This window comes from Protopterus annectens, chromosome 2.part0, assembly GCF_019279795.1.
Source record: "Protopterus annectens isolate FY-2018-M chromosome 2.part0, PAN1.0, whole genome shotgun sequence".
In the NCBI taxonomy this organism is placed as follows: domain Eukaryota; kingdom Metazoa; phylum Chordata; order Ceratodontiformes; family Protopteridae; genus Protopterus; species Protopterus annectens.
Genome location: NC_056728.1, coordinates 435,321,990 through 435,340,189, shown reverse-complemented (window position 1 = coordinate 435,340,189; position 18,200 = coordinate 435,321,990). Strand labels below are relative to the sequence as shown.

The 18,200-nt window shown below is 39.9% G+C and overlaps 1 protein-coding gene across 2 annotated transcripts in view; it reads right to left on the bottom strand.

Moving 5' to 3' along the window:
- VPS13A (vacuolar protein sorting 13 homolog A) overlaps nt 1-18,200 on the bottom strand; it is a 4,910,496-nt gene that overhangs the window by 1,575,667 nt on the left and 3,316,629 nt on the right. For both annotated transcript variants that reach the window (XM_044060868.1, XM_044060869.1), the window contains exon 43: nt 4,236-4,391. In XM_044060868.1, coding sequence (XP_043916803.1) covers nt 4,236-4,391 — 156 coding nt within the window. The remainder of the gene's footprint in view (nt 1-4,235; nt 4,392-18,200) is intronic.

The window sequence follows — 18,200 nt, the reverse complement described above, 5'->3', positions numbered from 1 at the left end:
AACCCATTTCAAATGTAACTTGGGACAACTGGCTCGGGAACAGGAAATTCATCCCAAGCCTGGCACCTATGTCTCTAATGGACACAGGCAGTCTATAAATGGTTCATCTCTCAGGCTCTTGCTTGTAAATGTTTCATTTCCTAAGCTCCTGTTTAGACTTAAGAGTACCAAAACTTGTCAGAGATTTGGGATGCATGGCTACACTTAAAAAGACTCTTGTGATCGTTAGCCTAGTAAACATCTATGAACTTCTTAAATGTCTGTTTACCTGATTTCTGTTGAGACTGTTTATTCATATTTATTTTTTTGCTAAAATTGGATGAAGAGAAAGAAAATCCCTCCAGCAATTGGAAAAAGGAGGGCTGAAAAATCTTAAGAGATTCCCTGAATTAGCTTATCCCTCTCATCACACTTTTTGATCGCCTCTGCAGCAGAGGGGCCAAAAACTAAATTTTTATCTAAAGGAGAATTCAAAATATTATTTTTATCAACATCTAGAAGGTTTTGAGAATGTAGCCAAGCAAACCTCCTTAAAACCATACCAGTAGCCATAGCCATAGAAGTATCAACAGAGTCATATACACCGCAAACAATGAGTAGAAATTAAGTCACTGAAATAAGATTTTTCTTCACAAGAAGAAACTGTACATAAAGCATTCCTCATATTTTCACAACATGTCAGAATAAATTGTAGTATATGAGCATGAAAATGTAAAATTCTGAAATTCAAAATTGCAGAAGTACACACTTTTTTCGCATACCTATCAATTACTTTCCCATCCTTATTAGAAAATAAGATTGAGATTAAGTACTTAGCAGCAGAGGAGTCAACCAAGGCTACAGCTGCTTGGACAGGTTTGGGAATGGTATATTAAAATTTAAAAGAGTGAGGAACTTTATACATCCTACTTGCCTTTTCAGGGACAGCTGGCTGGCTATCAGGAAAACGGCAAGCAGCAATACACGACACACATCCTCTAAAGTAGACAGGACAGGAGGAATGGGTGTAGGTTCTGGACAATCCTTCTGGTAACAACTCATAGTATTTTTTGAGGGACTGAGAAACCTCAGTGTTCTACCACTGAAAATACTGGGCCATTCTTGGGCCATTCTAACAATAGTTTCAGAGAAAGACAAACCTCCACAGGGAGAATCAGAAAGAGAGCTCTCCTCTGAGTCTGAATTATAAATCTGAGGACAAAACCCTGAATCTGTCCTGGCATCTTCCTGTTCAGATTCACAACCTTAAATTTCTTCAGTAAATGAGGCATCCCTTTTTCTTTCACTGGAAACTGCTCTACAAGAAGGATCAACAGCCTGAATCAAACTCTGAGACAGTCCCAGTAAACTAGTCCTATCCAGAGAAATTTGAGGAGTAGCTACATGCTTGGTTTTCCATTTCTTTTTGACAGGAAAAATGGGGCCAACCGTGTTGCTAATGACAGATGTTGCTTCCCCAGGGATGGGCACTGCATCCTGACACAACAGGGAAAGCTTCTTTGTTCTCTCTCACAGAATCAACAGGACAGGTTCTCCTCCCTTGCCCACTGAGGGGACCCCAACAGCAGCAGAGGATGTGGCTAACCCTTGGTCCAGATTGACTGAATGTGCTACACCAGAGGGATCCAGGGTAAAAGATGAGCGTTCTGAGGTACAACAAATGGCCATAGTAGAGTCACCCAACACAGGCTTTGGCAAACTGCTAGCCTGTTGTGGTGGCAAAGACTGTTTGCTTAACTTTTTCCTTTTTGTGGCTGGAAGAAGGATCGGTGGAAGTGACAACCTGTTCCATGGTCAAGCAGAAATGGTGGCTCTGTTCTGGGGAAAACAAGCAACAATGCCAATAAAACTACCAGTCCACAAAAGTTATATTTTTAACAGAAAAAACACAGTAAAAAGCCCTTTCAAACACCACTGCAGCCCCACAACATCACAATGAACATGATTTCTTCACAGAAAATAGTTTATCAGGTAGATACTACTACTATAAGCTGATGGAAACAATGAGTGCTCCATTTAAAAGTAAGTTATGGTCCCCAGGCAATCCATTAAAACACAACACTCCTAGCTTTAAAATAATTTTCCTGAAAAGGAAAGCAATAAAACATAAAACAAGTGAATTTTTTTCTCCAAAGGGAACTTAATCTGCCCAGCTAAGGAAAGCATGAGCTGACCACTGATCTTCAAAAGTCCCAGAGGAGCATACTGTTCGGAGGCAGTAAACCTCTGAAACGCTTTGAGCCCAAACTTTTCTTTTAGTCAGCTAAACTCAAGCCGCTTGACAGTATGGCCATGTGTAAGGTGCCCTGAAGCTTTGGAAGCTACTCGGATGTTACATCCTTGGCAGGATGTAAGTCATATTGCTAAGGCTACTACAGCAATGATCAACATGAAGAACATCCGAGGCATGCAGCAATATTCTGTGGGACAAGTACAGGGTGTTGTTCATAGGTTGGTACTAGACTATCAGCCCTAGGGCCTATACAAGCCTAGCCATAACAATTCCCTGGCTATTTCTTCTTGACCCAGCTATGTTTCTGCTAGAAGACAAGTACATCAGCTAAACAGTACTCACTACTAGGGGATGTCTGGGTATAGGATATGTCCAAAGCAAAGCAGTCCACTTCCACAGCTAGATGGTATGACAGAAAGCCTGGGTCTTAAATACTGAAGTCTGTAAAAAAACGCTTCGATATGTGTACAGAAACACACTTGTAGAACTGTCTTTACTGCACAACTGTTTCCAGCAGAAAATAATGGAACACTTCCTTTGTTTCTCCCACTGTTCTGCCTCACTATCTTATGGGCTATCCCTGAATGCCACAAAGATTCTACCCTTTGGAACATACTGGCATACATCAAAGAGATGATGGCAACCTGGCCAACCTCTACAACACAGTCAAATGATATGCTACATGAAATAAATCATGCTGCCATTTTTGTCCCAATGGGGACAGTAAGGAAAGCCAAAAAAGCATAACTGTGAAAAGGAGGACTTGCCGACAGTTCAGAAGTCAGGATTGTCATTATTATATATCCTAATCAAAACGTGATTCATGACCATCTACCTGCTTTTGTTACAAGAGTAAGCAGGTCACTTTAGAAGACCAAAGTGCCAGAGTCATTCACATGTATATGCTGGAGCCTAGTACTAGAACTGGTTAAACATTCATACCGGGCAACCTCATGGGGTAGACGTGATGTGGCATTCAGGGATAACCTAAAAGGCAGAGGGGCATGACAGTGAGGAAAACAAGGGATGTGTGAGCTAAATTATAGACAGGAAAACAGAAAAAAATATGAACAATCTAAACCAAAATGAAAGTGGAAATGTCTTTAAAGTAATAAAGAGTTTACTATCAGAAGCGAAAAGCTTGCAATTAAATGTCTTGCAACTCTGAAAAACAAATACAGCAAATATCAAAACTCGCCAACAATTTTAAAGCATCATTGCAGGGAAAATACTCCACCATATCCCTGCTACTTCCATACACTAATTTTAATACTACTGTACCTCAGAGTATAGGGAATACTCTGGGGTGGTGAAACCCCAGCTCATTATTGCAAGAAACGCAATTACAGTCTTAGGAATGACTCACACCTGTCACAAAAGTCTAGCGCAAATGCACACAAGGCTGTAAAAATTGTAATATTTGCTGCACAGCCTAGATCCTGTATCATAAAGAAATAACCTAGACAAAGCTAAAATTGTTAAAATTTGAAAATGTACAAGAAAGTATCTGTTTTAAATGCAACTCAACTGCCATAGAGTGCAACAGGTGCCTGAAAAACAGACCTTTTATCGAGCTAACTTTCCCATGTAACTACCAAAACAAGACACTAGTAAGTTACACAATTAAGTAAAGATCTCACATTCAGTGTTCTAATATTGTACAATCCAAATATATTTTATTTGGATTGTACAATTTCAGCACATGCCATCTAATTACTAATAACTGCAGCCTCTACAGAACTTTGCTATACAACACATTTGCTACTAACATGTATGAGAAGCAGAACATTGTTCTGAAGATGAACACCAAGTATACAATTTTATTGACAGAATAGGTACTTCAATACACATCATAATCTGTAAAATGCCTACTCCCCTTTGCATTTTTATGTTGGTCTAAATTCATGCTTTTATACAAACTGGTAAAATCTGAATGCAACAATTACCAAATGGTCTTGGTGCTTAGATGCTTCAGTGGCAGCTTGAACTAAATGTCTCTTACCTGCCCTAAATTCTTCAGCATAACAAGTCCATATTTAGAGACTGTAACATTTAGCTGATCTTTTGAAACGATATTAATTACAGTTTTGTAATCTGGAATATTTAAATTTTCATTTGCACTTTGTTCTTCTGGGGCTTTTCTTGCCTTCTTTTTCATCTAAAAAATAAAATAAAAAATCCAAACATAAAATTTTTAACACACTTTTATTTGTATGGTTTGTGCAGAAAGAAGGATGTTGATGTTTTAAATACAAACAAACCATGCAAAACATAGCTGTAGGGAGGGATGTGCACTATGCCAGTCACTAATGTGGAAATGCAGTACTAAGAACAACAAAGTATAAAGAGTAGCCCTTATGAAACATCTGGAAAGAACATGAATTTGTTAGCTTATAATTTGCTCTATGAACCAATCATCTTAATGGAGTCCCTTGACTGGGCAGATCCTCTCCTTCTTCAAATGCACGTTTTCTTGGAATCTTCCACACTCGTAGACATACATTATGGTTCATTACAAAGCAAAATAGAGAACACCTACCCCTCAGACTACCAGCATGCCCTCCATAACCACTGAGCAAGCACAATTCCTGTAAATGAAGAATAAAACAATGCAAATGTGATGTACAAGGATACAACTAAATACATGCTTGCCCTATGCACTGCTGTTAATCAGACATTTTTACTCTGGGAGGCACAGGTATCTTGTTTTATGCACTGCCTTTTTTCTACTACTTTGCAGCTGTGGTGATAACAGGCTATTGTGTGGTTTTCTTTGGGGAACTAAGTGACATTTAGCTAACTCCAGTCTGGAACTGTTGTATTGAAGAAAAGCACAGGCATAGTTTGATTCTTATCCCAGTCCTTCTGGCTCTCCTATGTCCCAACTATGTTATTTGAGTTCAGTTGCTTCATGGATTGTAAACTGCTTAACTGATATGGTAACATCAAAAAAATGCATGCTATTTTCTGTTGCAGCAGGTAACCCTTCACTCAGCACAGTTTGTTGCATTATCTGGTGGAAATCGATTATTTTTGTTCTACTATCATGGATTCTACTTTGCCTAAAATTGCTCCCGAGCATCTTTTCAATGTAGGCAACATACTTCAGCAGTTTCTTTCTTGGATTTCTATATCCATTCCCTATGAAACCATCATCTTTGGGGATATGAATATTCACTGGAACACTGTTAATACTGCCACCCCTGGCTACTCTACAAACTTTTATGGCTTTATTCATCGACTGGATATTAGTATCCTACCTCAGTGATATCAAAGCCCCTCCACCCTACCCTAACTCTTTTAGTGACCACCTCCCTACCTCAGTAATAAGACACTCTCCCCATTCTTAACAACAGCCAACAATATAAAAAAAATCTGGTAACCTTAAAAACTACAACTCTGTCACTCTGAACAAATTACTGTCCATTGTAAACTGGTAATTTCTACACACATTGCCCCTTGATGAGGCTGTCCAAAGTTTCAACAATATATGCCTAGAAACACTTAACACCCTGGGTCCCAGTAGAAACATTAGATTAAAATTAACACAAACAGTGCCTGGAGAACATGAAAAAAAATAACAACTCAACTTTCCACTTGAACGCATATAAACAGCTTCACAACCAAATAAAAAAGCAGGTCCTAATGGACAAAAAAAAATTTCTATCAAAAATCTCTGACCAACCCACATTCCAACCCAAAGAAATTCTGGCATTCGATAAACACATTACTATCACGTCAATCAACTGCATACTTGTGGAACAAACTTCCATTGTCCCTTTGCTCCACTACCAAAAGTGGCGAATTCAAAAAGCAACTAAAATTAATTTCCAACATGCATGGATCTGTACTTGTCAGGAAATAACAATGAATTTTTCTGCTTCTCTTGAGTAACACACCTTCCTGGTATTTCCTCTCTAAATTGTCTACACATATTGCTCTCTCATCAGTTAATACTTACGCTGTTAAATGCATCTTTGATGTACTATATCATGATGTACTATATCATGATGTTATTCTGAATTGTATAGTACATATTAAAAAATATTGTTTAAGGCATTGCTATATTTTCTTGTACATAACTTAATGTTAACCGAATTTCTGAAACATACTGCTACTGCATTCTCAAAATATTGTACTTTTGCCTTGTAATTTTTCCTGTTGTATATTTCTCTCTGTTTATGCACTGTTAAGTACCTTATAACTTGAATTGTTAGTTTGTTTTCTTATCTTTACTACTTTCCTGGAGCTGTTTCTCCTCGGGTCTTCATTGAAAAAGGGCTCTCTGGGTTCAGACTAACCTGGTTAACAAATGTAAAAATAAAATAAATAAATATCAGTTATATACAAGTCCCTTTACAAATACTCTATAGTTCATACTTGGAACTCTCTTCCTCTCAAATTAAGAAGAATCCCCCCCATAATTACCAGTTTAAACTAGAACTAAAACACTATCTACAAAAGAACTGTTCCTGTCCATGTCAAGTTCTGACATGACATCTGATACTTCTGCATCCTACTCTAACTTCTTTCTCTACCTAACACTCTAATACAATGTATCTATGATTATTCACTGAAAGGGCATCGTCCTTATAGTGTTCTGTTGTTATTTCTAATGTCATTGCTGTAACAAATTCTTGGCTGTACATAATAGTGGATTCATCTCATGTATTTGTCGTTGTAAACTAATCTACTGTATGTTTTTTTGCTTTGGTTGTAATAATTACAAATATCTTTGGAGCTTTTCTCATCAGGTCTCTACTGAAAACGGGCCCCTGGCTCAGTTGGACTAACCCAGTTAACAAATGTCAATAAATAAATAAATGTTCAGAAACCTTTAAATAACGGTATATACTTTTAGATGTCAAACCATTTCTTTTTCATCAGTTTTATGTTTTCACTTACATTTATTACTTCTGTTTCATTTAAATTTGGTTAATCATTTTCAATATTTTCTCTATGCTTTACCAGAGATGGCCTGCATCTGTCACCCCTGGGCTTCTGGGTACTGGCTAAGGCTCTTGCCAACCCTATAGTGCCTTTTTTAGGTGGTATTCCAAAGACCAAATTGCCACCAGAACAGCTATGAATAAATGCAATCTGAGGGTCATGCTGCTCAATGCTAGAAGTCTAAATCTCAAGATGCACTCACTCGAAACACTCCTCAAAATGGAGAACACAGACATTTGTGCTGTAACAGAGACCTGGTTTAAAGCGGCAGAAAGCACCCCTGCATTACCAGACTATAACTCATGCCACACCTTTCGGCCCCGAAACATGGACCGTAGCTCCAAAGGCGGTGGTGTCTCCATATTCATAAAGGATATGCAGACCTCTAGACTAGCAGCCCAGCATAACGCATATGAGATGCTTCAGCTACAACTAACACTGGGTAAGATGATTATCCAGGTCATAGCCTGCTATAGGTCCCCATGTCCCTAGACTCTCACTCCACATTCCTAAGCACCCTGGAATCCATCAAGGTCCAACCCAACACTTTCATACTAGGAGACTTCAACTATCCCTCCATCAACTGGGAAAACTACTCAAGTACCAATACACTGGCCTAATGCTTCCTGGAATTCATGAATTCCAATGCCCTGAACCAGCTCATTCTGACCCCCACTAGAGGAAGCAACATCCTTGACCTGGTTATTACTAACATGGGCGACCGTTGCTCTACACCGGTAGTCATTCCCTTACTGGTCAGATCCAACCATAAACTAATCACCATGGAAATCCACATCTCACCCACACACCCCCGCAAAAGTAACCACCTTGAAAATCTTCTCCAAAGCTGACTTTGGGCTCCTAAAAACAGAGGTGGCTTAACTTCACAGCACCCATGCCAATGGAAAACAGCTGCATGACTACCGAACCATACACCAATGCACTGTACGAACATGTACATAAATACATGGAACTAGCCATACCCAACAGAACCAAGACACACTCCTACAAAAAAAGGAAGCCAATCTGGAGGTCCCCTGCCATTAATACACCCTATAACAGAAGGAAGAAACTGTTGCAGAAAAAGGTGAAATCCCAAGACTGGAAAATCTCCCTCATTAGCCTCAACAAAAAGTTGAGATCCCTCATCAAATCCTCTAAAGCCAGCTATGAAGGCAGAATTGTGGCAGACACTAAAAACAATCACAAAGCCTTCTATAGTTATATCAAGAATCTCCACGGCAATACCCAGATTTACTTTCAGTTACTGCACAATGGCACCTCCTATACTGAGCCAACAGATATTGCCAACATACTGGCCAACTGATTCAGTGCCAACTTTACCCCTCTCTACCCCCTAAATGACCAATCACAATACCAGAAACATGCCGGGCACCCAGCATTACTCCAGCACAGGTTAAAGCTGTATTGTCCAAGGCCAAGAATACAGCTTCCATGGGACCCGATAATATCCCTGGCTGTGTTCTACATGAACTACAAAGCAAACTGGCACCTCATCTGTGTGCCCTGTTCAGTCACAGCCTCACCTCAGACTTTGTCCCTACTGAATGGCACACTGCTACAGTCATCCCTCTCCATAAAGGGGGAGCAACTACAGACCCTGGGAGTTATCGCCCCATTAGCCTGATGAGTCTGATATGTAAAGCTATGGAGCGCATCATCGTGGCCCTGATTAACAAAGATATAGGAAATCTCCAAACTCTAGACCCCACGCAATTTGGCTTTGTGAAAGGGAGATCATGCCTGCTCAACCTAGTTGACTTCTTTGAGATAGTCACCAAGGCTGTGGATAAAGGTAAGGCAGTGCATACAGCCTACCTCGATCTGGCCAAGGCCTTTGATACCATTCCTCACTGGGGAATTATTGATAAACTCACCAAACTAGGCATCAACACCTATATCACTAGGTAGGTTGCAAACTGGCTCACGGATAGAACACACAGTGTGAAAGTAGTAGACTCCAAGTCAGACTGCCGACCAGTCACGAGTGAAGTCTCACAGGGATAGGTCCTGGGTCCTTTCCTGTTCGGCATCTACTTCTCAGAATTCCAGGCCAACACAAAGGGACTCTGGCTGACCAAGTTCACAGGCGACTGCAAGCTGGGAGCCATTATTAACTCTCCAAGTGATTCAGACATCCTACAGAATGGCCTCACTGAGACCAATGACTCAGTTACCACTAATTACCAGATCAATGGGATTCCACTGAACACTGAAGGCATTATAAGAGCTCTGGGAACACGCAGGTTGACAGTAACCTCTCCTTCAACCACCACATTGCCACTGTGGTCAGAAAGTCCTTCTATGTGGCACATCTCATTACCAAGGGTTTTGCATCCAGGAAGAAAGAGGTCATTGTCTCTCGCTACTCTTCCCTCATTAGACCAGTCATCGAGTATAATGTCCCGTTTGGCATGTACCTCACTAGACACCTGCAACAGCTGGAGAGGCTACAGAAGTACCTCATGAAGAGGATCCTAGGCCTTAAACATTTGTCCTACATGGACAGACTCAAAAGACTCCAGCTATTCTTGGTCTCATATCACCTACTTAGAAGCGGTCTTTGCCTGACTTACAAAGCCATGTCTGACCCAGCTCTTTTAGAAATGCTACATCTAAAGAAATCCCAATCCCTCCGCACCACATGCTCCAGAGACCTTAACCTCATTACCACAATCAACAGAACATGCTGGAGGGACAGGTTTCTCACCCAGAGACTGCCCATGCTTTGGAATAGACTTCCCATTACATGTCAAAGCAGAGCACCTCGCTGTCCCTCTTCATGAGAAATCTTGACGGTGGATGGGTAATAGAAAGTTCACCCTGGGGATTACTCCAATAGCTCTACTTGATAGAGGCACTGGGAACTGACGTTGGGCAACTAGATGCCAGGGCACTTCTATAGGCTAGGCTAGTAAAGGCTCCAAGGCCATTAGCCTAGTACACACCTATGAACCTATGTGCCTAAACTGGGTGAGAAGCATCTGCATAATACCAGTATGGAGAGGCAGAGGATACCTCTCCATCCAGAAAATCTTTTCCCCTTGGTAGATTAGGTCTGCCTCTTTCCAGCAGCTCCAATCACCTGATCACATATGACACCCTAGCTGTTCATAAGCATTAGAAGTAATTTTTTTAATGTATTCATTTTCTGACTGGGTAGGTGACCTTGCTTTTCCAAAAATCCTTTTGAGACACAGCCTGCACCAAAGGTGTACAGAACATGCACAGTAAGAAAAACAAAATACAGTATACACTAGGACATGCACAGAAATTCTGACAAAAGCATTACTGGGGACCTGACTAAATAAGCATGTTGACCACACTGTTTTGACACAGGGATTTTTACATCAGCATTTTGACAATACTATTTAAACAACATAAATATGCAGACAATCATGCGGTGTTACAGCCTGCTAGACTATGACTTTGAGAACAAGTAGGGAAGTCTAAAAGTTACTATTAAGCCTGAAAAGTATTTATATAACTGTGATATGAGGGCTTTTTATTCAGTTAAAGTTATACACATTGATCTGAAGTGAAGTGAAAGCTGAAGAAGATAACTTCTTCTTCTTTCAGCATTTCCCGGTTAGGGGTCACCACAGCAGATCACCTGTCCGCTCATGATTGGCAGTGGAATTTTACGGTGTTGAGTTGCCAGCCCGGTGCCCAGCCTTCCACAGAAGGCACACACACTCATGCCTAGGGCTAATTTAGAGTGTCCAATCCACCTACAGCATGTCTTTGGGATGTGGGAGGAAACCCACGCAACCACAGGGAGGACATGCAGACTCCGCACAGAAGGCACCCCAGCCAAGGATCGAACCGGAGAACCTCTTGCTGTGAGGCGACAATGCAAACTGCTGCACCACCATGGCCGCCCTGAAAGCTGAAGAAGATAACATGGCTGTGAATTTCAGAAGGCAGTTGATTCCTACTGGCTGTGAAAACTTTCTTCCCAGCTGTAACACAAAGCAAGGTCTTCTCAAGTATGAGGGCAACCTCAGCCTGGGATCCAAGTGTCTGGAGAGTGCTATGGGTTTTAAACCTACTGGCAAATGTAAAGAATTGTAAAGTTAGTATGGCTAGCTGAAGGGTAGCTCTATAATATGTGGATGCCAGATAATTTTGCTAAGTAACAAGCAATGACATTTTATATTATCCCCTATCAGAATACACTGATGGATCTTATTTTTAGCAATATGCAGTAAAGCTGGTGCTTTATTAGGAATTTAGGGTTATTACACAAAGCATTTTACAGTCCAGGGAGTAAAAGAACAGTTATGAATCCTTTTTTCCTGGCTTCAGGTGTAAGCCAACTAACTAGCTTATACCACAACTTCCAGCTACAAACACAAGAAACAGCAGTTCTGATGCAGTACTTAAAGAAAGAGTTCTGATTCAGCCATAGTAAGAATTAAGGTTTTTAATTGAGCCAACATTTATTTTTAACTTTTTGAAGTGCCCCAAATATCATTATGACTAATTTACTGGATTAAGAGAGACCTTGTTTCAGACTAACAACTGACAAAGGGAGTCCAAGTCTTTTTGCACCTCATAAGATTGATGTTATTTTCTCATGCCTTCACAGAAGTAAATCACAGGTGCACACATTTTTTTCACAGTATACTGGCCAGTAGGAAAGATGTTGAGAGAGAGAGAGATTGAAAAATGGGGCCTGACATAGAACTAAGTAGAGCACCTGCTTCAAGGTAGTATGGTTCAGATTTGGTATGGTCACAGAGGATGACAAAAGCAATGTCTGAAAAGCATCTGCTAAACCTCTACAGCAAATCTGAGCCTGCTTATACTACCAATGAGATGAGGATAATAAACAGATTTCAATACCCCAATCATATGTACAAAAACTATACCAGTCAGGCCATTTTCCATGCCCTCATATGTAAGACTGGTGCTATTACAGACTGTGGTCAGTGTACTAGAGCCTGTTCTAAAACTGTGCTGAACAAAACACAATAATTAATATTTCTAATGTGATTTAACAGGTCAAAGTACACTATTCTCATTTCTCGGTTAATGGCAAGGTCAACAACAGGGTGAAAATCTTGAGAACTGGAGGACACTGATGACTTACAAATATGAAAAAAATCATTGCATGAATCACAGTGGCAGGAAGGACACCAGTAGAAACTGATAGGTTCTAGATGTGACCCAATGGCCTGGAAAAACAAGATGACATTTTTAAGAAAGCACCATGAAAATGTGGAGCTTTTAGCTTCTGAATTTGTCCAATATATCTATACTTCAAAATTTTTTACTAGTAGTTATATTCCAGAAGTCTAACATTTAAAGTACAGGACAGCCCTAAAATGGAATCAATTGTTACTCCACTTCAGAACTTCTTTAGCTTACAAAAGAAGGCTTTCTGGGACTAATGGGAACCTGACCATATGAATCTGCACTCTTGTCAGCCACCAGATGGTGAGGAGTCTAAGTTTTGCTTTTACTCCCTTGAATGGAATCGGGAATGGTGGGAAAGCATACAGCAATCTATACTGTCAATAAATGGAGACTATGTCCACCTCTGCTGCATGGATACAGACGGCACTGCCTTCTCCACAGCAGTAAAGAGGACTGACTCACTCTCTCAAATGCTTTACTTCAAGAATATATAAAGCAAACATAACTCCTGAAATATTATCCACTGTGACAGAGCTCTAGAAGGAGCTTAGGAAGTATGGTAGAATGCTCATGTTACCGGAATTGTATCAGTTCCACAAGATAAAACCTTGACTATGACCAAAACAACCAAAAATCTAGCAGCATCCAAAGTCCTTGAGCAGCTGACATGGGAGGGTGGGAGTAAGTAATCAATTCTGCCTTGTCCATCCTGGGGAAAGGGAAGTGGCCCTACCTGCTACACTACCAGCACCTGTCGGAAGAGTGGGCATATGGCACCATTATGGCCAGAGAATATGTGCCGAGAAGAAGCTCTGCTAAGTTCTGACAGATGACTGGAAGTGGAAGCATATCTTTACTACTATGAATGGGACTTTGATGAACCTGCCTTTCCTGTCTACTTTTCCATTATGCCTAGCCAACTCTCTAGGAAGAAGTTCTTGCAAACAGGGGATTGCCCTCATTTGTCACATGAGCTTGTCTTCCACCTTTTGTTGCTAGCTGTGTTGCCACTGAAGATGACCTCACTGACCTAGCAGTTGCAGTCTGGATACCTGGATGGTATTGAATAATTTAGTCTGGGAGGGAAGCATACTTGACTTTTCTATGAGAGATGCCTCGACTCAGCACTGAACTATCAGCAAAACAGAGAAGCAGGATGAGACAATCATCCAGATATGAAGATCCCAACTATTCTAAGATGAACAAACACAGCAGCCAAAGATACAACGCAAAAAGTTGAGAGAAGCAGAAAGGTCCAATACCAAAGAAGTGGAATGGCAATTAGTTTTCTACATTACATCTCAGGAACTGTTTGTGAACAGGACTGTGGAGTAAGGTATTCTGTGTATCCTGCATAATGTGGAGAAGTAAAGTTTATAGTAATAAGAACAAGAATTATTCTGAATCAGTATAGAAAAAAAGGTCAACACAGCAGTGTGGTGCTTTGAACTACTGCCTCAAGTGCTCATTTTTTCTGGTTCATTTCTCAGCTGGAATGCCTTTTTTGTGGAATATGAATATTCTCATGTGTTTCAACTAGTGATGGGAGTTTCTTCCCATATCCCAACATACATGCAATCCTTTTAGTTATGTGTATGTTTCTGCATACACTTGTGCACTCTGTGATGGACTAGTGTCTCATCCAAACTGGCGCTCTTGCCGTATGCCCACTTATTAGCAGTATATAGTCTGGTTCCCCAAGACTCCAGAGTTTTCATGGGCTATCCTTTTTTGGGACCATCAAAAATAAAGAACAGAACTAATTTTCCATGTTCTGGCAAAGAACTGACAGAACAGATCATTAGCCTCATTTGTCCACAGGCTACCTTATATCAAGGGTTTTGTTGCAGGTTTGAAATTCACTATTTAATTCCTGATTAGCCTAGTAAGAATGTCACAGCCGAACACTGTAAATGAAGTTAGAAGCTTTATTACTAAACAAAGTAGCACACAAACTAATTAGCCAGGAGAACATAATAAACCATTCAACTTGCACAGCACAAGATTATACAATCACACAATGCCCTTGGCTGGCCTGGAACTTAACGATCTGTAACTGCATGCTAAGTACTGTACTTGCATTCCACAGCCACTAGATGTATATTACATACGTAACAAATAAATGGATACTTACATGATAATAGTCTCTCTCTATTACTGTACACAGTTTTGTTCCTTAATTCATTTAGCTCAATTGTACAGAGATCTTAATGGTGAACTCTTTCATTCCCAATCTGCCAGGAAGGATCTAGTTTACCTAACAAGATGAAAGCCAAGATCTTTGTGCCAGCATTTACAGCTTATGACAGCACTTACAGCTGGGATCCCAGAGATTTAACTTAATGCTTTATTTATTAATCACCTCAAGCAATCATACTACGCAGAGCATCTACAAGGAAAAGTCACTTTCCTAATAGCACTTTTTCAGAAGAATCTTTTTGTAAGACAATAAGTGCACCTGCATCCTTATCATGAAAGGGGAAGCCTGGTTCTCAAGCTGAATCAATAATGCATACAAAAATACTTTTACTTAGCATCCATGCTGTAAAGTGTACATCTCAAATAAAATTCCAGTTATACTAAAATGTTTAATTATTTTAAAGGGCACCTCCAATTATTTTATACAGCAATGCCACTGTCTAAGTCAACATTTCTGCATTAATCAATTTAAGGTAATAATTAAGATCTGTAAATCACTAATCAGTCTCCATAGATTAAAATGCAGTTTTAGGTAATTTACTACACAGTGTTTGGCCCTACAACATAGCAGAACTAAATGGACCTGATTTCTTGAAATATGTTAAACGGAACTCTTGGAGTTGAGTTTCCAGAAATTCTACACAGTCTTGACATTATCGCATTTACCAAAATGTCAGAAGTGGGTGGGGATTACACATTTAAAGTTGGAAGAGGAAAAGCTGAAACTGGTGATGGACTTAAAATATCAGTCATTAGTGGCTGGCTGGGACCCTGCAGCATTTAATTTTACAACATCATGACAGCAATGAAATTAGGCAATCTCAGAAACAACCAGTAGAATGCCAGGCTGTGAATTAAGAAACGGCCTTGAAGTACAAACTAGAATAATACTAGAATAATAACTATTATTCTAAGCAAAGTCCAGACTAAAATATGCAATGAATACTGTGCTCTATGTTAATATTTTTAACCATGAGAAAAGCATGTACTACCTAATTAATCACATCTGATATGAACATTGCAACTGCATTAATAAATGGATTATAACAAATTTTCTGAGCTTCAAATGAAAATGGGAAAATGAATCATGGTTGTGCATTAAGGAGGAAGTTTGGGGGGGGGGGTGGAAAAGGTTTTCTTCCTAAATATGAGACCAAATAAGGGTTTTTTCAAGTCGGACTGCATCCTTAGCCTGTAATCTAAGGGTGTGATGACGACTTTGCTTCCTATTACCCTTTAGCCAAATGGATAGACAAATCATATCAGAAGCCATACGCAATACGGGGCATTCTGTGAAGAACAAAAGCTACCAATGCTAAGATGTATTCCACTGCACCACTTGATGCTTTTCTACCTTCTTGTGTATATCAACAAAAGGATGACATGCTGGAGTTCTCCATGTAAAGATGTCTATAGGCAAAGTCCCTTATCATATCCTTGCAAGCTATAGGTCACCCTATATGACCCAAGAAGCTCATAATTCATACTAGGACTTACTGCAGGTCCTTACCATTCAACCCAAGCCGTATAAATAGGTAATATCAACTACCCCACTATAACCTGAGATACTAGCATGAGCCCAAACTTACAGGCCCAGAGATTCCTGGACCTTGTAAACAAACACCTTGTACCAGACAGTCCATATGCCAACTAGTGGTATAAACATGGAAAAACTATGTACCCCTTCCTTGTGTAGTGTCCTTTCAGGTAAGGTTAGACCACAAAGCTGTTTCCTTCATAATAAAAATCAATTCTGTGACCTTGGTTAATCCTGTAACATTTAGGAACTATCCCCTTCCCACCCACCCAAACCCTGAAAACACAGCCGTCTACACAGAATTAAGTCAATGAATGTACAGAGTCAGACAACTCTGCTAACAAGAATTAAGTTCAGAACACACTCAAAAAAACAAACCTCCCTGGTGGAACCCAAGCATAAATGGGTTGCACCACAAAAGAAAAAAAGTCATAGCTAAGATTAGTAAGTGCTACACCCTGCATGATAAAAACACTCTCATCATGCTAAACAAATAAGTAAGAGGGCAAATGAAGTACACTAAAGCCAAATTTGAGTTAAAGACAGCCTCCCAGGCAAAGGAGGACGACAAGGCTTTTTTTTTTTTTTTTTTTTTTTTAGCTATGTCCGAAACCTCAAAGGCAGCACACAACAGTGTGCAGAACTGAAAGGCCACAGAAACTGGAAAGGCAGCAGAAATACCTCACTAAAAGAATCACAGGCCTAAAGCAGATGCCCTATGCTGACCGCTTAAAAAACTACACCTATACTCTGTCACATACTGTCTACTCAGAGGCGATCTCTGTTTAACATACAAGGCCATGTCAAACCCAGAGCTGTTGGACATGCTACACTTAAAGAAATCCCAATCCCTCAGATACACATACTCCAGGGATCTAAACCTTGTCATCACAATGAACAAAACATGCTGGAGGGATAGGTTCCTGACCCAGAGACTCCCAGACTCTGGAATAGACTGCCCATACAGGTCAAGCAGAGGGTCTCTCTGGCCCTCTTCAAAAGAAACCTTGATGATTGGGTGGGAGACAGGAAATTCACCCCAGGGATCACGTCAGTCGCCCTGCTAGACAGGGGTCAAGGGAAGTAAATAATGTGGGAAAAATAGCCAGGGAATTGTTATGGCTAGGCTTGTATAGGCCCTAGGGCCGATAGCCTAGTACCAACCTATGATTGTAAATGGAGCCAACTACACAGAACCAGTGGTCCAAATGAACAGATGATAAAATCTGCAGGCAAAGGAGAGTAGTATTGCCAGAAATGAATTCATACTCCAGTCTTGGTGAGCACCTTCACCAGACAGACCCTTTTTTTTTTTTTTTTTTTTACAAAATCTCACCAAGACGGCACTGATATATAGACTGTATTTTATACAGCATATATCATGGACAGAAGTAGGTTAAAAAATAAAAAAGACAGCTGGGGTATATAAGTCCCAAGATAAAAAAAAAGTGGTCAAGACTGGTAGGTGCACTGGTGATTGGAAAAAAATGACAGTGTAGAATCAAGAGAGTACATTTTTTCATCAGACAGATTTATGACGAATATATTGATGTACAATAGATTTTTGGATGACATTTTAATTTTTTGGGAAGGTGATGAGAGTACTGCGGTTGAGTTTGTGGAATATTTAGGTACTACAACAGATTTTTTGAAATTTACATTTCAGTGGGATAAAGACAAAATCAACTATCTGGATTTAACCATCAGTAAAACAGATAGAGAGTTTGAAAGTAATATTTTTAGAAAAGAAAATTATTCTAACTCACTACTACACTTTTCTAGTTGTCATCCACTTCACCATCGTAAAGGAGTTGTTAAGGGACAGATGGTGAGAACCTCAAGACTGGTTAGTAATGATGTACAATTCAGAAAGGAGCTTTTTAAACTGATAGGAATGTTCTTGGACCGTGGATATCCACTGAAGCTCCTACTGAGTGTAAGAAGGGATGTGTTGAGGGGAAGGAAAGGGCGGTATGCACCTGTTTTACACACTGGTTTAGGACACATGAGAGAACAGAATCCTGATGTTGTAATAAAGGGGTCTGATGTAAAGATGATAGTTAAATACAACCATAAATCACCAGAAGTGATTGGTATAATAAAAAACATTTGGAATTA